The sequence below is a fragment of the Hemitrygon akajei genome, unplaced genomic scaffold (genome assembly GCF_048418815.1).
Source record: "Hemitrygon akajei unplaced genomic scaffold, sHemAka1.3 Scf000129, whole genome shotgun sequence".
Taxonomy (NCBI): domain Eukaryota; kingdom Metazoa; phylum Chordata; class Chondrichthyes; order Myliobatiformes; family Dasyatidae; genus Hemitrygon; species Hemitrygon akajei.
Genome location: NW_027332015.1, coordinates 1,129,985 through 1,152,821, shown reverse-complemented (window position 1 = coordinate 1,152,821; position 22,837 = coordinate 1,129,985). Strand labels below are relative to the sequence as shown.

Genomic DNA, 22,837 nt, shown 5'->3' with positions numbered 1-22,837 from the left:
TTGCAAGTTGATGGGTTGGTTCAGAAGGCGTATTGTGTGTTGCCTTCATTAGTCCGGGGTTGAGTACAAGAGCCGCAAAGTATTTTAGTAACTCTGAAATCCTGATAAGATCACACCTGGAATATTGGGTTCAGTTCTGAGCGCCTCATTACGGGAAGGATATGGAAACTTTATCGAGTGTGCAGAGGATGTTTACGATGATGCTGCCTGGATAAGACATTCTGTACATTATGTTTGGAGCAAAGGAAGTTGAGAGCTGACTTAATAGGTTTATACAAGGTACATCTCTGCCGAAGGAAGTATAAGGCTTGTCTTCCCTTCACTGGCCTGCACGTCACCCTAGGGCGAGATGTAGCAAATGCATTTCCAACCCGGAAATCGGGGTCACGTGAATCCATGGGAACAGGTGCTGGATGGTCGTATGAGTAGCCGATGCCGGTCTCATGTTCTGCTTATTTGACCACTGACTCCAGGCAGACAATCGCTGAAGAGGATTGATAACGGCTGTAGTCACCTGCCAATAGAAAAGCACTTCTGTAGAAAAAAACTGCCAAACAATCATGGTCATCGGAAAATCATGATCACCTATATCATGCGACCCGGCACATAGCAAACAAAGGAGTATCAGCTGAAACATTTTCAGAGCAATTGGTTTAAATGGGGTGTCTGGGTGAGATTCTTAAATTAATATGTATGTTGTCCAACAAGAGCAGAAACTGCACTGGATCTTGCATTGGGCAATGAACCTGGCCAGCTGACCGATCCTTTCAGAGCAAACAGTTACCACAACTCCTTAAGTTTTACGACAGCTACAGATAAAGACAAGCATGGAGCTTGTGAAAGAGTATTAAAGTGGAGCAGGTTACATTATGAGAGCATCGTGCAGGAACTAGTGAGAGATCATTGGGAACAGCTAATTTTGGGCAAGTCTACATCCAACATGTGAAAAGTGCTTAAACTTTAACTACACAGAGTATAAGGCAGGTATTTTCCAGTTAGAAGGAAGGACAAACTGAACTGTGTGTGTCGAGGAAGGTCATGTTGTCGTCCCGAATAAAAAAGGAAAAATCAGTAAAGCTTCGGAAGTTAGAATGAGGCCGGGTCTTGGAGGATTATAAAGAAGCCAGAAAATAATTTCAGAGAGGAATTAAGAAAGCCAGGAGGGGCCAATAAAAGCCCTTGGTAAGTAGGATTAAAGAGCACCCCAAGGCATGATGTACATACATCAGGGGCAGGTGGATAACAAGGTGAGGGTGGGACCACTCAAGGATAAAGTGGGGGGGGGGAGCATTTGCCTAGGTGCGAAGGATGTGGGCGAGGTCCCTGACGAGTACTTCGTATCAATATTTACCAAGGAGAAGGACATGGAAGATGTGGAGATCAGTACCGAGAGTATTAATATGCTCAGGCATTTTGAAGTGTAGGAAGGAGGTGGTGCCGGGTATCTTAAATATCAAAATTTGGATAAGTCCCTCGTGCCTGATGGGATATACCCCAGGTAATTGAGAAGAAAGTGAAGAGATTTCTGGGGCCTTGACCAATATCTTTGTGACCTCCATAGCCACAGACGAGGTCCTGGAGGACTGGTGAGAAGCTCATGTTGCTCCATTATTCAAGAAGGAAATCCGGGATAATCCTGGAAACTATAGACCAATAAGTCTCATGTCAGCGGCACGGAAGGTACTGAGGAGAATTTGAGAGACAGGATTTATGAGTATTTGGAAAATCATAGCCTAATTTTAGAGAGCCAGCATGGCCTTCTGTGGGGTAAAATGTGCCTTATTATATTGTTTGATTTTATTAATAACGTGACGAGGATGATTGATGGAGACAGAGCTAGGTTTGTAATTTTAACATGCTTCTGAAAGGCATTTCACAAAGTTCCATTTGGGAGTCTCATTCAGAAGGTTAGGATCAGTGGTGAATTGGCTGTTTGAATTCAGAACTGCTCCGCCCATTGGAGACCGAGGGTACTGGTTGAAGGGACCGGTTGTAGCTGGAGCTCTGTGATTAGTGGTGCTCCACCGGGATCAGTTCTGTGACCCATTGCAGTTTGTGATGTAGATAGCCGATCTGGCTGATAATGAACATAGTTATGGATAGCATCGAATAGTGGCAAAGAATACAGCGGGATGACCTGTAAATCAATTGCAGACATGGGCAGAGAAATGGAGATGGAGTTTAATCCAGGCAAATGTGAAGTGTTGTACCTCGGTAGGTCAAATGTAAAGAGACAGCACAATGTTAAGTGCAAGGCACTTAACAGGTGTTAATGAGCAGAAAGACGGTGGGATTCAAATTCAAAGCTCCTTGAAATTGGCTATGCAGGTTGATTAAGTGGTTAAGAAGGTATATGGCATGCTTGACTTTATTACTTCAGCCAGCTGTAATGCACCTGCTAAAACTCTAGTTAGGCCACATCTGGAGTACTGCGTGCCGTTCCTGTTGCCTCACTCTAGGAAGGATGTTGAGAATTTGGAGAGAATGCAGAAGAGGTTTACCTGGATATTGACCGGATTAGAGGGCATGTGATTAGACAAACTTGAGTGGTTTTCTCTGGAGCGGCCTTCGGCCCTTCCACTCAATGCTGACCTTTTTTTTTGTTTTTACTGCCTAGTTCCAACTGCCTGCAACTTAGCCTTCATAAACCTCCCATCCATGTCCACACCAAATTTATCATTAGTGTGAAAATCGAACCCACATCTATTGGCATATAATGCCATACTCGCATCAACATCTGAGTGAAGAATTCCCCACCAGATTCCCCGAAAATATTTCACCTTTCACTCTTATCCATCCAATACGCGGGGAGAACGAAGACGGGGCAGAGAAGGAAGGCAGGAAGGGGAGTGGTGGCCGAGTGAGGTGACGGAAACACAGGGGACTATTTATACACTACCTTCCAAAAAAAAGTAGTTGTTTGAACTTACTTGTTGCAAACTTACTAACCATACCCTATATATTCTCAAAGTTCGATCCCCACTCTACCCGCAACATCTCCCGTCCGACCACTCACCCTATACCTATACGTCCACCTATAACCTCTACCCACACACACAGACATATCTCCTTCGCTCTAAACACCCTCCCCGCTTGGGTAACCACATCTAATTGATCCCACAGACCAGGATTGGGCGCGAAGCTAAAACCGGGGCAGCGGGACAGGAGATCCCGCATCCTCCAGCCGGCCGGCAGACCTCGGGCCTGGCCCTTTCCCCAGAGCAACCGGCCCGCGATTTACACAAACTCGGCATCAGCTGCTACCCACCACCATCTGGAAACAGGAAACACCGGCGGCAGCAACGATCGGCACCGCGCCTGAGTTTCGCTGGAGGTTCGCCGCTGGTGCACCGGGGACTGGAATCCTGAACATCGCTGCCGTTGTCTGAAGGTTCACGCAGCGCCACCAGTGGCCTGAGGCTGGATCTACAACAGAGAGGTAAACCACGAACACCGCGATGTCTGCAGATGTTGGATATCCAAAGCAACACATACAAATTGCTGGCGGATTATCGTGGGTCAGGCAGAATCTATCGAAAAGAGTAAACAGTCGACGTTCGGGTTGAGACGCTTCTTCAAAACGGAGAATGAAGGAGGAAATATCTGAATAAAAACAGGGGCGCGTGAGGAAAGGACTCGCTGAAAGGTGACAGGTGAAGCCAGGTAGGTGGGAAAGCTCAAGAGCTGGAGAAAAAATATCTAACAGGAGAGGACGGTGGAGAATGGGAGAAATGAATGGAGGAGTGGGCCCAGTGAAAGGTCAAAGAGGAAGAGCGGAAGTGTGGGGGAAGTGGTGGATTTGGTGAGGGGGGGAAATTTTTCACCGCAAGGAGAAATAAATATTCATGCCATCAGGTTGGAAGGTACCCAGACCGAATATAAGTTGCTGATCCTGGACCCTGAGAGTGGCCTCATCTTGGCACAAGAGGAGGCGATGGGTTGACACGTCAGAACGAGAATGGAAATCGGAATTAAAATGTTTGGACATAGACGTCCCACTCGTAGCGTATAGTTCAAAGGTTAATTTATTATCAAAGCATGTATCCATATACAACTCGGATTTCTTTTCTTCTCCAGAGAGCCATGAAGCAAAGAAAGTACATGGACGCCGTTCAGAGAGAAGCCTCAAATTCCCCACCCCTCCTACACACAAAAAAGAACGGCCTCCAAATCGTCAACGTCCAAAAAATCCTGTACCCTTGCACAAAACACAACGAGAACATCGACACGTCCTTCCACAAAAATAAAACCCTACCCCGCACAACTGCGGAGGAGCCGGTGTCACCAATGCAGAGGCGGCCGCATCGGGAGCAGCGGACACAATGGGCGATCCCGGAAGATTCACAGGTGAAGTGTCGCCTCACCTGGAAGTATGTTTGGACAACGGAGAGAATTCGGCCGTCCGGCCCTTTCACTGTGACACCCCGAACTCCACATCAAATCCGTCCAAACGATTCTGTGCGAACTTTTATGACCAACAAACTTATTTTCTCTCAGCGATAAGCTGTCTGAATGATTCACTAACTTCGAGAGGAAGGGGCATCTATGGTTCACATTGTCAATCGTCTCCTGCGGCCGGAGTCTGATGTATCGCTGAGAGATAGGAGGAAACCGCTCGTCCCATCGGTTTGATGTCAGCTCGCAGGGGGAGGGAGGGATCCCGGCAGAAGAGGGAGTGGAGGGGGATTTTATTGAAACGATACCGGTGCTGTACACAGGAAGTTTGTCCCAGTACAGGCAGGAGGGTTTTATGAGGAGCGGTTTATGTCTGAGCTCATGGTGGAGGTGAGCAGAGGGATTCACCACCGGTGGGAAAATACCGAAACACTGTTGATCTCCAAATGGGGCCAATAGTCTGGGAAAAATGGGGATAGAAGTGGTATGGGGGGGAGGCGCAACGATGGAGTGGCCCGAGGTGTTATTGAATGACAGGATGGGCTGGAGGGGCGGAGTGGCCTGCTCCTGTTCCTGTTGTCTGTGTTTAAAGGGTTGGAATAAACAGAGCCTTCTTGGGTCTGCAAGATGTCACAGTGTGTGTTGTAAGGACCGGTGCTTGGAGCCCTGTTTTTCCCAAACTGTGTCAATAATTTGGCCGACGGACAAAATCCAACATTTCCAACTCTCTTGTAGATACGAAATGTATATTTATATGCTGATAAATACACAAATGTATATTAATACATTATTAAGGACATAAAACATATCTCTACATTGTTAATCACACAGTTGTATAATTTATGTTCCGTGTGTTATCTGAACGTACTTGCCCGTGAAGCTGCTACAAGTCAGTGTTTCTCTGTATCTGTGCCTCCCCGTACTTAGAAACTTTGTAATAAATTCGAATGGACCTCACAAAGCTCAGTGAAATGTCATTATCAACTTGGCACTTCGGTGGGACAAATGTAAAGAGACAGTACACTGTTAAATACAAGAACCTGAACATTATAGATGAACAGAGGCATCTTGGAGTCCAAGTTCACCGCTCCCTGAAAGAGACTGCACAGACTGACAGGGTGGTTAGGAAGGCAAATAGTATGCTTACGGTTATAGTCGAGGCTTTGATTTTAAATGTCAGGAAGTTATGTTAATGCTCGAGTTAGGTCACATCTGGAGTATTTCATACAGTTCTCGTAGCCTCAATCTGGGAAGAATGTCGAGGCTTTGGAGTGAGTGCAGACAAGCTTTACCAGGAATTTTCCTGGATTACAGGGCATGCATGAATTCTTAGGGTATATGCCAAAGGTTACATTTGCTTGTCCCAGCTTTTTCACTTTAGGATCATTTATATTATAGTATGTTCTATGAATTAACTAACTGTCCATTTCTGTAGGACCATCCCTGATGTGTTCTACCACATAGTTGTATCTACTCATTCCATGCCATATTGTTCATATTGTGCCTGTATCTTATCAATGATTAAATATCAACAACCCTTCTCCTACTGTCTCCTCATTGTGAAGTGTGTTGCCTCACTGAGTTTTTCCCGCTATCAGTGTTTCTTACCGAGAACTAGCAGAGTATTTATTGAATGCAGCATGAGGTAAGGTAAAGACAGCAATTACAATTTTAGTTTCAACGTTATAAAATAGCTGTTGTATCAATTTTATATCAGGACACTTTACAGGAGAATGTCAGGGAAGCAGCCTGACACGTGAAGTTTAATTGTTGGATTTGAACATTGTGAAGTTGGATAATGCAATAAGACAATGATCGGAAAGACAAGAGTAAATAAATAAGAAAATGATTTCGAATTTTGGAATGGCCGATCCAAAGCCCTGAAGTTAATACCATGGGAATGTTACGGAATAGCCTGAAGCAGCAGTTCAGGTAAGGAATCCCACCAACATCCCAATGTTGAAGCGCATGGACTATGTGTACTGAATTATTCCTGTGTTGGAATGAAGAGACAACTAATGATGATCCCTTTTCCCATCTGGTTCCATCTGCGCATTCCCCGCGCAGCTTGTTTAAACTCTGTCCAGCCTGTAACCCACACCTCAATTATATATATATATATATATATATATATATATATATATATATATCAACCATTTAGTTCAACCTCTATCCAGCCTGTTTCCCACCTTCTCAGTGATATATATCAACTATGTTGTAAAACCTCTGTCCAGCCTGTATCCCATCAGCTGAATGATATCTATCAACCATCTTATTTAACCTCTGTCCAACCTGTATCACACCACCTCAAGGATATATATCAACCATCTTTTTCAACCTTTGTCCAGTCTGTACGGCCCCACCTTAATGATATATATCAAACATCTTGTTAATTTCTTGTCAGTCTGTATCGCATCAATAATTACAATCTTAGTTTCAACGTTACAAAATGGCAAAGTGTTAATCTTGACAACATTTTTATTTGAGTCAGTTACTTTATTTTTTTTTGTCATTTTTGGAGAGCCACTTTTTCTGTTGCCAGGGTAACAGCCCATGTGACTTGCAGGGTGTGGTGAACATTTTTATCGCTCTCTGTTCACGGTCCCTCAGTGAGAGACAGCGGCCTCGGGAGCAGATGTAACAGACTGATAGTGGGGTGGGGAGGATGATGTAAACCTCGACTGTATTAACCCTGTGCTGGAATGCAGAGAAAACTAACGAATGTGTGCATTGCATTTGTGCAACTTTGTTCAGGCCGTCACAAACGTCTTGTCATCAGTCAATAGTTGTGCATCATTTAAAGTAAAAAGAGAAAAAGCTGGAAACGTTCAGCAGATCGGGGAGAAATTTGGACAGTCCCAGTTCTGATTCCGGGTCTTGCACAGTTTCTCTTTCCAGAAATCTAATCTGATGCAACAAGAGTCCAGCACTATTATTTCATTTTTATATTAAAATCGTTTTATTCCTGTTAGCCTACAGGAAATGTGATGGCCAAATGTGCTGGGCAAGAGCACATTTAACAATAAAATAATGATAAATTGAATTCAGTTTAGCTGCTGGAGACGATGTAAAACGTATCCCCGGTATCTGTTGACTCACTCCCTGGTTTTACAGCCCGATCATTGGTCCAGTCAGATGATCATGAGGCTCTTGTTCTTCTATGGGTTGGTGGAGTGTTAGTTTTTGAACGCTGATTGGCCGAAACATCGCATCATATTACCGGAGTAAGGAGTCCTGGGAGAGTTACTGTTTAGGCTGTAATCCTTGAAACTACTACTGCCTCCTCATTGTCAAGTATTTTGCTTCACTATCGGTGTTTGTTACCTAGAAATAGCAGAGGATTTGTTTAATGCAGGATAAGGTAAGGTAAAGACAAACATTACAATTTTAGTTTCAACGTTATAAAATAGCTATTGTGTTAATTTTATATTAAGACACTTTACACGAGAATGTCAGGGTAGCAGTCTGTCAACTGGTTTAATTCAAGTTGGATAATGCAACAAGTCAATGATCCGAAAGACAAGAGTAAATCGATAGGGGAATGATTTCAAAAGAGAATTTCGTTTTTGGAATGTCCAAGTCAAAATCCTATCGTTAATCCCATAGGAATGTTGTGGAATGGCCTGAAGCAGCAGTTTAGGCAAGGAGTCCCATCAACATCCCAGAGTTGAAGCAGTTTTGTAAGGCAGAATGGCCTAAACTTCCTCCTAGCCGATGTGCAGGAAGATCAGCAGTTACCAGAAGCACTTATTTGAAGTTATTGTGTGTCGTGGGGCTGGGGGGGGGGGGGTGGGGGTGATCACACCAATTATTGAAAACCAAGGTTCACAGACTTATATTGAACAAGTACATGTAATATTGAACCATGTTAATCTTGACAGAACGAGACTCAGAGCGTTTAAAATTGAGACCGTTTCTTTCTTTTTCGGTCATATTTGGATGGCCTCTTTCTGCATGCCAGAATAACAGCCCATGTGACCGGTAGGGAGTGGTAAGCATTTTTATCGCTCTCTGGTCACTGTAGCTCAGTGAGAGTTAGTGGCCTCAGGACCAGATGTAACGGACCGATAAAGGGTTGGGGAGGATGTTGTGAGCATTAACTATGTGTACTGAATTATTCCTGTGTTAGAATGAAGAGAAAACTAATGATGATCCTTTTTCCCATCTGGTTCCATCTGCGCATTCCCCGCACAACTTGTTTAAACTCTGTCCAGCCGGTAACCCACCACCGCAATGATATATATCAACCAACTTCTTCAATCTCTGTCCAGCCTATATCCCACCACCTGAATGATATATATCAACAATCTTGTTCAACTTCTGTCCAGTTTGTATCCCACCACCTCAATGATATATATCAACCATCTTGTTGAAACTCTGTCCAGTCTGTATCCCACCACCTCAATGATATATATCAACCATCTTGTTCAACCTCTGTCCAGTCTGTGTCCCACCACCTCAATGATATATATCAACCATCTTGTTCAGACACTGTCCAGCCTGTATCCCACCACCTCAATGATATATATCAACCATCTTGTTCAACCTCTGTCCAGTCTGTATCCCACCACCTCAATGATATATATCAAACATCTTGTTCAGACACTGTCCAGCCTGTATCCCACCATTTCAATGTTATATATCAACCATCTTATTAATTTCTGGCCATTCTGTATCGCATCAATAATTACAATTTTAAATTCAACGTTACAGAATGGCGAAGTGTTAATCTTGACAGCTTTTAAAGTAACTCTGTTATTTCTTTGTTTGTCTTTATTGGAGAGCCACTTTCTCTGTTGCCAGGGTAACAGCCCATGTGACTTGCAGGGAGTGGTGCACATTTTTATCGCTCTCTGGTCACGGTCCCTCAGTGAGAGACAGCGGCCTCGGGAGCAGATGTAACAGACCGATAGTGGGGTAGGGATGATGTTGTGAACATTGACTCTATCCACTGTATTAGCCCAGTGTTAGAATGAAGAGAAAACTATTGAATGTGGGCATTACATTTGTGCAACTTTGTTTAGGCCGTCACAATCGTCTTGTAATCAGACAATAGTTGTGCATTATTTAAAGTACAAATAGAAAATGCTGGAAACGTTCAGAAGATCGGGCAGCATCTTGGACAGTCCCAGCTCTGATACTGAATCTTCCACAGTTTCTCCTTCCGCGCATCCAATCTGATGAAACGAGTAAAAATTTTATATTAAAAACATTTTATTCCTGTTATCCTACAAGAAATGTGATGGCCAATTGTGCTGGGCAAGGCCTCGTTTAATAATAAAATAATGATAAATTGAGTTCAGTTTAGCTGCAGGAGGCAATGGTAAACGTATCCCCGGTATGTGGTGACACACGACCAGTTTTTCCAGCCCTATCATTGGTCCAGTCATCAGGTTCCCGTTCTGCCATAGGTTGATGGAGTGTTAGTTTTTGAATTCTGATTGGTCGAAACACTACATCATATTATCGGAGCAAGGAGTCCTGGTAGAGTTACTGTTTGGGATGTAATCCTTGGAAACTCCGGACTATGGAGCTCTCAGTATTTGGCATTTGGCCAAGGTCAGTAATACAGATTTGACACGATGTTTCTCCTTCCAAATGATTCGGTAGTCTCGGGCACCTGGACATTGGTTGTGGGTATATCCCTGAATACATCACTTGCTGTGAGATGTGAGGACGATATGCGAGGCTTCTAGTGTCGGGAAGTGACAGATTCAGCTGTGTGACACTGTGAGGGTGGGTCATGGGATATCATAGCTTTCGATCTAAGTAAATTTGATAGGGGATCAACCGGCCCAAGTTTATATAGTGCTGATCAAGTATTTCTGGTCTGGGGGTTCAGTGTTCAAACCGTATTTGGAAATTCCCCCTCATTGTCACCTGTCTGTCAGGCAGTGGAAATCTAACGGATTTTGATGATGGATGTCTGCGGTAAAAACTTAAAATGTTTGAAGTAATTCTAACGAAGTATATGAACCTGAATCGTCAAATTTGTTCCTCTCTCCACAGTTGTTCCTTACCTGCTGAATGTTTCTGGTAATTCCATATTTGTTTTTATTACTTTCACCCTGGAATGGTTTAAATTTCCTGAAATGGGCCTGATTTAAACTGGGAATGGAAATAGCTCGTTCTGTGATAGGAGAACTGTGAAGAAACCACAACTTTTCCCAGTAAGTTATCCTGGTACCAATTTGCCTGTTGTTCCTGGGAATGTGTTCAGTGCAGTTGTTGCTAACAAGGTTCACATGAATAATCTCAGGAATGATCGGCGTCATGTATGAGGAGTATTCGATGAGTCTGGACGTGCTCAGTGGAGTTCAGACGTTGGGAGTGGTGTGGGGAGGTGAAGTAAACCTACTGAATGCTGAAACGCCTCGATACAGTGGACATGGAGAGTCTGCAATCTGAGAGCACAGTCTCAGAGTAAAGACGCTTCCCTAAACATTGAGATGAGAAAAATCTCTTCAGCCAAAAGATGGCTGCTGTGTGGAAATTGTTGCCGCAGAGTGTGGCTGAGGCTTCGATTTGCATATATTTATGGCAGATTTAAATATTTTCTTGATTGATCAGTAGCTTCAGAGTTAAAGGATGAGGGCAGGAATATGGTGGTGGAATAAAACTTATGGTTTAATGGTGAGCAGACTCGTTGTATCGAATCATCTCATTCTCCTCCTACATCTTGTGTCTGACCATAACTGAACGATGAGTCCTTTGTATCCCAGATCAGGCTTTGTGAAGTGCGAGGGGCAATTTCAGATTTGTTCATTGAGATCGTTATATTTGTCTTCAACATTTAAACTTCGTTAGGCAGAAATATTTTGTTCTCCTTTGTATTGTTAATGTGCTTTATTATCCGTCTGGTTAAAGTTAGACCTGCGGTGAGAGATTTATTGGATGAAAAACCGACAACTGGAAGCAAAATACGACTGAAGACGAGGGAACAGCAACAAGTGAACCGGCCCGAGGACTGAGAGCATCAACTGGAGAGGACCCATCTGACTCGGAGATTCCAGTGATTCAGTCAGGAGAAAGTTTGGTGAGTCTCATTTACTCAAACATTGCCCCGTTAGACATTACATACCTGTACGAAGGAAGTTGGGAAACAGTTGGAGTGAGACTGAATGTGCCCAGAAGAACCAGTTATGCCTCTGTCAGACCCAGCTGCAATTTCTCCAGGTCTGGTAATATGCTGTCAGCAGCTCAGCCCTTTAAAGCCACTCACATTCCCTCAGTGTTTGCTCATTTCAAGGTCTTGCATGTTTTGAAGTAGCTTTTGGTCAATTGTGAGTGTGGAGAGGGAATCAGAGTGGGTTGCTTATACTTACTATCTTTCAAAAAATGTAATTACTTAAGTTTACTTTCTGCAAACTTACTACCTATACCCTGTACAGTCTCAACCAAATTATTGATATACGTCACTAAGGACGGGACTCGAGTCGAAGAAACAGCCCCTCATCGTCACCCTCTGCGTCCTACCACCCAGCTATTCCCAAACTCTGGGGCTCTGTAACAAACTCAATGTTAACAGCAATATTAGACTGTAATTAATATAAAAGATTTGTTGCTTCCTGAAAGAACACGTCTCCTGTCTGATCCAAAGGGAAAGATCCTTTGTTGTTTAAAACTTGATTTGCCCCGGCACCCGTCCTCCCCGGTCACGCTGCGTCCGCTTACCCACACGACCCCATCCTCCCCCCACCCCACAAATAACCCAGCATCCTTCCCATCGTTCACCCCACAACCGTACACGTGGAGAGATCCCCTTCATCCACATCCACTCTCTCAGCTTGGGTATCATAACTAACTGTTCCCACATTCCCGGCTCGGGCGCAAAAATAAAACAAGGGCTGCAGCATAGGAGAACCCGGATCCCCCAGAAGACTGGCTCAGTCCCGGCCCTTAGCTACTGCAACCGACCGTTGATTTTCACAAACCCAAGATCCGCCCCTTCCTAAGCGCCGGCCGATCAGGAGAACCGCCGGCATCCTCTGGGTTCGGCACTGTACTCTGATCTGCAGGAGGTCCCCACAGCGCCACCTGTGGCAGGACGTCGGAGGGAAAACACAGAGCGTTCGGGTGTCGGTTCATTCACTGTGATACACTCCAAACTTCACAACAACTCCTTCCAACCGACTCTCGGCGAACATTAACGACCAAGAGATATAATCCCTCTCATCGATCAGCTACCTGAATTATTCGCTCACTGTCGGGGTGCTTAGATTGCCGGGACACAAGGACTGCATGGACGAAAGGTCTTCTGTTAACTGATAGAATCTGTGTTCTCCAGCTGGCAATTCCGGTTTTGTGATGATGATGATGAATACTTACACAATCAATATTTTTTGAATTTTGTATATGGAATTGTTTTAGATCACTTTAAATAGATGACCTTGATGAAAGAGTAATCAGAAGAAAGCCTCACCTGAAGTACGCCTTTCCTGCTTCCTCACCACAAAATTCAGCGTCATAAGTTTGCAAAGGAGCATCTAAACAAGCCTGATGCATTTTGGAAACAAGTTCTGTGGACTGATGAAGTTAAAATTAAACTTGTGGCCGCAATGTGCAGAGGTATGTTCGGAGAAAAAAAAACGGACAGCCTCACGACCAAGAATAGTGAAGAAATATAGCAATATAAAACCATAAATAATTAAATAATAATGTTAATCCTGCCAAGTGGAAAAATAAGCCCAGGACCAGCTTATTGGCTCAGGGTGTCTGACACTCCGAGGGAGGAGTTGTAATGTTTGATGGCCACAGGTAGGAATGACTTCCTATGACGCTCAGTGTTTCAACTCTGAATGTAACAGTGTTACATCTAATGACTGAATGTACTTCTGTGCCTAACCAGTACATTATGGAGTGGATGGGAGACATTGTCCAAGATTGCATGCAACTTGGAAAGCAACCTCTTCTCAGACACCACCGTCAGAGAATCCAGTTCCACCCCCACAACATCACTGGGCTGACGAATGAGTTTGTTGATTCTGTTGGCGTCTTCTACCCTCAGCCTGCTGCGCCAGCACACAACAGCAAACATGATAGCACTGGCCACCACAGACTCGTAGAACGACCTTAGCATTGCCCGGCAGATGTTAAAAGACTACAATCTCCTTAGGAAATAGAGATGGATCTGAACCTTCTTGTAGATAGCCTCAGTGTTCTTTGACCAGTCCAGTTTATTGTCCATTCGTATCCCCAGGTATTTGTAATCCTCCACCATGTCCACACTGACCCCTTGGATGGAAACAGGTGACACTGGTGCCTTAGCCCTCCTCAGGTCCACCGCCAGCTGCTTAGTCTTTTTCACATTAATCTGTAGATGATTCTGCTCACACCCTGTGACAAAGTTTCCCACCGTAGCCCTGTACTCAGCCTCATCTCCCTTGCTGATGCATCCAACTATGGCAGAGTCATCAGAAAACTTCTGAAGATGGCAAGACTCTGAGTTGTAGTTGAAGTCCGAGGTGTAGATGGTGAAGAGAAAGGGAGACAGGACAGTTCCCTGTCGAGCCCCAGTGCTGCTGACCACTCTGTCTGACACACAGTGTTGGAAGATCACGTACTGTGGTCTGCCAGTCAGGTAATCAATAATCCATGACACCAGGGAAGCATCCACCTGCATCACTGTCAGATTCTCACCCAGCAGAGCAGGGTGGATGGTGTTGAACGCACTGGAGAAGTCAAAAAACCTGACCCTCACAGTGCTCGTCGGCTTGTCCAGGTGGGCGTAGACACGGTTCAGCAGGTAGACAATGGCATCCTCAACTCCTAGTCGGGGCTGGTAGGCGAACTGGAGGGGGTCTAAGTGTGGCCTAGCAATAGGCCAGAGCTGCTCTAGAACAAGTCTCTCCAGTGCAGAATTTCATGAAAAGAACACCTCCCCAACTGTTAATCACGCGGGTAGATCGATCATGCTTTGGCCTTGTGTTGCAGCCAGTGGCACGGGGAACCTTTGCCTGGCAGAGGGAAGAATGAATTCAATGAAATGCCAGCAAATTCTGGAAGCAAACATCACACTGACTGTAAAAAAGCTGAAGGTAAAAAAGAGGATGGCTTCTACAACAGGATAATGATCCTGAACACACATCACAATCCACAAATGAACTATCTCAAGAGGCGCAATCTGAAGGTTTTGTCATGACCCTCACAATCCCCCGACCTAAATATCATCGAAAATCTTTGGTAGACCTCAAAAGAGCAGTGCATGCAATACGGCCCAAGAATCTCACAAAACTAGGATCCTTTTGCAAGGAAGAATGGGCGAAAGCCCCCCAAACTCTTAACTGGCTCCCGAAAGCCTATACATGCTGTGATATATGCCAAAGGGGTTGTTACTAAGTACTGACCATACAGGGTGTCCAAAGCTTTGCTTCGGACCCTTTTCCTTTTTTGTTATTTTGAAACTGTAAAAGATGGAAATAAAAAAAAGGACTCTTGCTAATGTTAAGTACCCGTGGGTGTCGTGTAGCTGTCACGTGACCATGATATAATTGATATTATGCAGGAGATGAGGTAATGGTCTTGTGATGGGGAGTGACGTCATTTTCCCGCCAGTGAGAGAGTCATGTGATAGTATTTTCCAACCGGGTATAAAAGGAGAACCCCATGACGTGGGCAGTTCTGTGACGTGGGCAGTTTTCGTATAAAAGTGGAGTTTTATTTTCTGCCTTAAGTCTCAAAGGTTATTGTTGGCAGTTTCGATATATTACTGCCAGTAAAGTCAGTGGAGAGTAAAGATTCGTCAGAGTTCGGGCATACTGAAGGATTTGGAAAGCTAATGTCGACGGTGAAACAGATTCGACCTTTGTTTAATCTTCGCACGAGGAAGTAATAACTTGTGTCCGTGATAATTCATGCGTTGCCAATAAAAAAAAGCAGTGAGTTGGATACAAAGCTTCGGCAAATAAAGGTCAGTGCCTTTTAAGCCATTTATTTCCTTTGATCGTAAATCCTCCGGGAAAAGCATACTGCAGCTGGGATCAGCAGTAACACAGCGAAAGAGAATTTAACACCTTTCAAGAAGTCTCTCCTTTTAACTGCCTGTGTAAAACTTTGGACCTTCGCATTATTACTTTATGAACTGTTTTCGCATTACCGCTTTAAGAACTGTTCGAGCTGCCGTATCGCAGCTGACTTCCGGTTATGTAAGTCGTTTGTTTACTTGTGGGTTTTTACTGTGTTTAATAAATGTTTTATTTCTTATAAGAAAAACCTGGCTCAATTATATATTCATTGTTGCTGATTTGTAACACTTAAAATATTAAATAAATGTGTCAACTTTAACTTTATGGCTTTTGGAAATCAGTTAATCTTTTACTCGCTTAGCAATTCATAGTAACAGAAATTTTGACCGGGGATCCCAAACTTTTCCATGCCACTGTGCCTATCTAGAAGTCTCTGAAATGACCCTATTGTGTCCTCCTCTAACATCTTGCTGGCAGTGCATTCCATGCACCCACCAAGAGATGCATGACATTCCCCTGTACCTTATTCCAAGCACCTTAAAAAATATAACCTCTCGTGTTAGCCATTTCAGCCCTTGGAGAAAGCCTATGTCTATCCACAAGATCAATGTCTCTCATCATCTTATACACCTCTATCAGATCACCTCTCATCCTCCGTCGCTCCAAGGAGAAAAGCTCAAGATCACACAACGTTTTCTCAGAAGGCATGCTCTCCAATCCAGGCAACATCCTTGTAAATCTCCTCTGCACTCTCTCTACAGTATCCACATCCTACCTGTAGTGAGGTGAGCAAATCTCAACACAGTCCTCCAATTGAGGTCTAAATAAGTTCTTACATAGCTTTAACAATCGTGTGGATAGTCAGAGGCTTTTTATCAGGGCTGAAATGGCTAACACGAGAGGGCACACAGTTTTAAGATGCTTGGACGTAGTTACAGTGGAGATGTCACCGCTAAGTTTTTTTTACGCAAAGTGGTTAGTGCGTGGAATAAGCTGCTAGCGACGGTGCTGGAGTCGGATACGATAGGGTCTTTTAAGAGTCTCCTGGATAGGAACATTGAGCTTCGAAAAAATAGAGGGCTATGGGTAACCAGAGGTAATCTCTAAAGTAAATGCATGTACGGCACAGCATTCTAGGCCGAAGGGCCTGTATTGTGCCGTAGGGTTTCTGTGTTTCAGTGTTTCAATGTCTCACAGTTCTTGAACTCAATCCCACAGTGGATGAACGCTATCATACCATACACATTAAAACACTGTCAACCTGCGCAGCGGCTTTGAGTGTCTAATGAACACAAACTCCAAGATCTCACTGATCCTCCACACTGCCAAGAATTTTACCATTAATAATATACTCTGTCTTCAAATTTGATATTGCAGGTCACCGTCCTAAAAGCAGAATTCGAACCATCTACAGCAATCTTTTGCCTTCTGTGAGCAAGCCAAATCTGGATCCACAAAGCAAAGTCTTTTGGATCCCATGCCTCATTACTGTCTGAAAAAGCTTTGTCTGCGGAACCTTATCAAATGCCTTACTAAAATCCATATGCACTACTTCCATTACATTACCTTCGTCAATGTGTTCTGTTGCATCCGCAAATAATTCAATCAGGTCCGTAAGGCATGACCTGCCCTTGACAAAGTGATGTTGACTGTCCCAAGTCAGATTACGTGTCCCCAAATACTCATAAATCCTGCCTCGAAGAATCTTCTTTCACAATTTTCCCATCACTGAAGTAAGATTTACTGCTCTATAATTTGCTGGGTTATCTCTAGTCCCTTTCTTGTACAACGGAACAAGGTTTGCAACCCTTCAATTTTCTAGTATTTCTCCCCAGCATATTAATGATGCAAAGATCATTGTCAGCGGCTCAGCATCTCCTCCCTCGCTTCCCACTGTAGCCTGGGATATATCTGCGACAGTCCTGGAGACATATCTAACTTAATACCTTTCGAAAGCTCCAGCACATCCTCTTTCTGAATGTCAATACACTCTAGCTCAGAATATTTAAAATAAACGACAGATTGAGAGACACCTGTTGTGAATGTAGCGTGATTTCTAACGAACTCAAGTTGTCATTACAAATGTTGATGATATGTATTCGATCCCTTATTAGCAATTAGCAAACATACAATCGCAAATGTCATGTCAGCGGATTTGAGAGGATAATAACAAAAGATATGACATCCAGCAAATATGTAACAGATTTCCCTTCACATTGACCACACCCCCACTGATGCGAACAGTTACCATATAAATATCATGATTAAGCAACGCAGGATACAATGCAGGTAGAAAACAGATACATGGCTCCTACACACAGGCTTAGCTTTGATACAGTGTCTCCCAGCTGAAATGTTAACATACTGACTGTCTTGTTGAATGATTCCAGTATTTTGTTTTACTTATTTTAAAGATGTTTTGCAGCTAATATTGCCAATTAATGTTTGACCCACATGTTGTTACTTTTTTTTTGTTACAGAGCAGCATAAACTAATCACACCTGGTCTCAAAATGGATCAAGGTGCGGGCATTGGAGGAGTTCCACTGATGTCCACATCGGGAAAGGACACGGGTATTGTGGCAAATTATTTTTAATTTATAAACACTCTGATGATTCTGTTCTGGGTTTAATGCAATATCTGCAATTCACAAACGATTTGTGAAAACGGAGCAGAGAGATGAGAGAGAGAGTTAACATCTCTGGGGGAAACACAGTCACACGTGGAAGGAGTACATTTACCGTCTGCTCCTGCTCCTCTGACAGATTGTGATGCACATTAAAATAGCGAGTTACTCCAGAAGACAAGACATTCTGCAGATGCTGAAAGTTTTGGGCAACGCAAAGTCACACAGAATATTGGCAGAACTCAGCCGGTCAGGCAGCATCCATGGAGAGGAATAAACATATGACGTTTTCGATCATGACCAGGGGAATACGAAGTAATGTGGCAATATCTAGAATTTCCGTCCCCTCATTTCCAATCCGATGTAGGGCCTTGGCCTGAAACATTGATTGTTTATTCTCCTCCGTAGACGCTGCCTGACCTGCTGAGTACCTGCAGAATTTTGTGAGATATCCCAGAGATTTTCTGAGGAAGGGGTTGACCAGGCAGGCAGACAGTAACCCAGAGCAAAGCAGTGGTGATGGGCAGTACCAGGAGAGTGATGGTGATATTCTCAGCAATAAGCAGAGTCCTTTCCAAACAGGGAGGTATATTCGCAGAGACACGGAAGACTAGCCTTCAATAACCTCTCCCAAACACCCAGCCCGACCGGCACCACGCACCCCCCCCCCCCACCAGCCAAAGCCCCGTTCCTTCCCCCCCAGGTTCGAGAGAGAAAGTTGCTGCCCAATATAGTGTCAGTAATTTCTTTAATTTTCCCCATTTTCCCCACAGGTCCGAGCTCAGTGATCACCGAGCTCCTGGCAAGCTGGAGTGATTTCCAGCTGCTGCAGTTGACGGATTTCTACCGGGACAGGCTGGAGCAGGCGATGGAAGGAGGGGTGCACGGAGTGAGCCTGGCGTTAACGGCCGAGAATCAGTTCAGCGGAGAGGAACATCGGGTGAGTGGGAGGGAGAATGGGTTTGAATTTTCACACATCACAGGACTGATGGGTGTCGGAACTCTCACTCATCGGATAATAAAGCATAAAAACAAATCAGAAATAAATATATATAATTCTTAAAGATTTGAATCAGAAGGAATGATTGAAAGAGGTGCAAACACAACAGTGGCGGCTCAATGCTCAGAGCGGGGGGAGCAGGGAACAATTGTATGAGGTTGCAATAAAGGAGTTTAAATGGAAATATGGTAGGAATTTTCATTTTGAAAAGACCGTGCGGCGTGACGGCAGGATGTCAGTGAGAACCGGGGCATTATCACTGGATGCCACAGGAGCTCCAGTGTGTTCTGTTCTGGGTGGAGATGAGTCTTTTAAAATCTGTAGCTGTAAACAGTGTGGATCGGGTAACATTACCGTGTTGTCATGTGTAATTACTGAATAAACCTCCACTGGAAAAGGCAAAGGAAAGGTTTCAGGTGTCAGCCGGTAATTTGCTGTCATGTTGGACACTGGCGGACTGAGGAGATGAATCACATCATCTTTTCTGCAACTTCTCCGAGACTGCTCACTCTGTTATAAAAACCTGCCTGACTTCTTTCTTCATCTGTGATCGTCATTTTATGATTTCTATTTTACACGGTCAGATCCGGTGAGGAATTATTTATGGATTTGGAGCCACGTCAATGCAGCGGTCACAGACCAGCCAGGATCTCATTGACTGGTGGACCAGGTTCACGGTGAATGTCCCTCCGTGTGCTCTGCACTCAGAATGTACAGTCCATGTCCAGACAGGATCAGCACCCGTCCGGGTGACTGCTCAGTGTGATCCCGTTACAGAGCACATCATTTACTTCTCATTCTCTGTGTGAATCTGTCAGTCCCCAATATGTTCTCCGTTACTCTTCACAGAAAATCTCTGATCTCGCTGATAAGGGAGAGCGGGCGGACAGTTCTAAACTCCTCCTGAGCCTGGTGATGGAGAAAGGCTCCCGCGCCCGGAGGGTGATGTGGGAAACCTTTGTGAAAATGAGGATTGGAGTCCCAAAGTTTGACAAAATACTGAAAGAAATACAGGAACATGGTGAGATAATATCAGATACTAATTTAATTTTGGAATCAAGAATTACATACTTAATAACTTGACACATTTCAATTCCTCTAATTGTTTAAATCTGAACAGGTTGTATTCCGGTCCGTCGACCCGTACCGGAGATTCCCAGGGAACTGAAAGGTAAGTTAATGTTGTATAGGGCCATGTCGTTGTTGAGTCACGGGGATTTGATCAGGTAAATGTTCCACCGTGACACAGCGCACAGTGAGACACATGGAAAAATGTTTGCTGGAGGGAGAGTTTTCACAGTACAGTATGAGGAAAAACGCAGAGAGTTGGAGGCTTTGCTGAAAGGGATCACTCCTCTCTGGGTCCTGCAACTACAGATCCCTCCACCGGGGTCAGAATGGAGAAGAGGGCAATCTGAGGAGCAAAACTATGTGAAATTTCTTACTCCGAAAGGTGAAATTATATCCCTACAACCACCCAACCCCCGGAATAGCCCTCATTCTAAATCACTTTTCTAAACTCCCTCAGCTCCTACAGGATATCATTGTTTTTTAGAATTGGGAATCCATTGAAGTTCCCGTCGCAGAATAACAGTGACAGCATCCATTTAATGAGAAAAGCAGGTAACACTGCAACTAGTCCTGACAAAGGGTCTCGGCTCGAAACGTCGACAGCGCTTCGCCCTATCGATGCTGCCTGGCCTGCTGTGTTCCACCAGCATTGTGTGTGTGTTGTTGTTTGAATTTCCAGCATCTGCAGATTTCCTCGTGTTAACACTACAACTAGTCTGTTTATTCTCATAGCAGCATATGAAACCCACTCTGTTCACATCTGCAAATACTGCTAAAGTTATCCCGTTCAATTTCCCACTTAATAATCCTGGGAATTCCATCAGGACACAGTGTTAGTGAGGGTGTGATGGGGGTCAAATCCTCAGCTCAGTCCACAGAAGCTGAAATTGATGTGATGTGTGATGGATACTGTGGAAGGGTGAGAGATGGGAGTTAGGGCAGAGAAACCGAGGGTTGTAAGCTCGCGGCAAAGAGGTGGAAAGGACTTAAGGTATCTATAAATAATATTGCAATTAATTAATTTGTGATCGTCTGGATAAGAAACTCAATACATCCGTAAGCACTTTGTGTCGGTAAAAATGGAGCCCGGGTCAGTCCATGGGCTCAAGTGAGTGTAAGGTTTCATCATCGCAGACTGAGTTGGATCAATCAACTGCACATTTAACAGAGCAGAGAGCGAAGCAAAGAAGGTATTATAAAAATTATTAATCTTACATTAGCCCATGTTTTAACTGATAACTCGATGCCCTTGAACAGTAATATAAGGAATCTTGGCCAACACCCTCATTCAGTCTGTTTCATTTCCAAGAACAAAGTCCAAAAGATGTTAGTTTTGAAATGGGATCAGATAAAGTTTTCAAACTGCTCTCGTTTCTGTCACCAGTGTTAATGCTTTTCCAGTCCACATTCAGACAATAAAACCCCTCCATTTTCCTGCACTAAGGATTTGGTAATTCTCGACAATTTGCCTGCAAACTTGTTCTTCAATGTTCTTCATGCTGTTTGCCGAGGGAACTGTCACGGCAGTGAAATTCCCACATCTATTTCGGAATATGAAACATATTCTCTCCCTGATTATTGAACAACATTATTTCTACCACTGTCACATTCTCTAAACATTTCAAAAATCTAGGTTTTCCTACTGTTTCTCCCGAATACTTGATTGGAATGCCCACACACTCCCTGACAGGGTCCTGAGACCCCAAGCACACCTGGTAGGGCGTTGACACAGTGTGAGACAACACACATCCCTGACAAGGTCCTGACACACTGTGAGACCCCACACACCCCTGGCAGGGTCCTAACATATTGTGAGATCCTACCCACCCCAGTTAGGGTGCTGACATACTGTGAACTCCGCACACACCTGACAGGGACCTGTTACACTGTGAGAGCCCACACACCCCTAAGAGGATCCTGACAGAATGTGGGACCTGACACACCTCTGACAGGGTCCTGACACACCGTGAGACCCCACACACCCCTGGCAGGGTCCTAACATATTGTGAGATCCTACCCACCCCAGTTAGGGTGCTGACATACTGTGAACTCCGCACACGCCTGACAGTGACCTGTTACACTGTGAGAGCCCACACACCCCTAAGAGGATCCTGACAGAATGTGGGACCTGACACACCTCTGACAGGGTCCTGACACACTGTGAGACCCCACACACTCCTGACATGGTCCTGACACCCTTTGAGAAATACTCACGCCTATTAGGGCCCCGACACAGTGTGAGACCTCACAAAACCAGACAAGGTCCTGACACACTGTGAGTACCCACGCATGCCATTTAGGGTCCTGTCACTCTGTGAGACCCGACACATACCTGAGAGGATCCTGACACACTTGGCAGATTCCTGACACACTGTGAGACCCCACACCTCCCTGGCAGGGTCCAGACACACTGTGCGACACCACACAACGCTGACAGGGTCATGATACACCGTGCGACTCTGCACACACCTGAAAGGGTCGTGACACACGGTGAGACCCCTGACACACAGCTGCCAGGGCACAGACACCCTGTGAGAACTCACAAACAGCTGACAGGGTCCTGACACACACAGAGACCTCACACACCCCTGACAGATTCCTGTCACACTGCGAGACGCCATACGCCCCTGAGAGGTTCCTGATACACTGTGAGACCCCACACAAACTTGACAGAGTCCTGACACACTGTGAGACCTCACACCCCCCTAAGAGGGTCCTGACAGGAAGTGCGATTAGATGCACCCCAGGCAGGGTCCCCACACACCTGTTACGTACTGACTC

The 22,837-nt window shown here is 44.6% G+C and overlaps 1 protein-coding gene across 1 annotated transcript in view; it reads left to right on the top strand.

Moving 5' to 3' along the window:
• Window positions 1-7,627: 7,627 nt before the first annotated feature.
• LOC140723707 (NACHT, LRR and PYD domains-containing protein 3-like) overlaps window positions 7,628-22,837 on the top strand; it is a 31,475-nt gene continuing 16,265 nt past the window's right edge. The window contains exons 1-6 of the mRNA XM_073038262.1: window positions 7,628-7,756; window positions 11,263-11,431; window positions 17,840-17,932; window positions 18,759-18,925; window positions 19,835-20,006; window positions 20,106-20,156. Of these exons, the coding sequence (XP_072894363.1) occupies window positions 17,872-17,932; window positions 18,759-18,925; window positions 19,835-20,006; window positions 20,106-20,156 (451 nt within the window). The 5' untranslated portion in view covers window positions 7,628-7,756; window positions 11,263-11,431; window positions 17,840-17,871. The remainder of the gene's footprint in view (window positions 7,757-11,262; window positions 11,432-17,839; window positions 17,933-18,758; window positions 18,926-19,834; window positions 20,007-20,105; window positions 20,157-22,837) is intronic.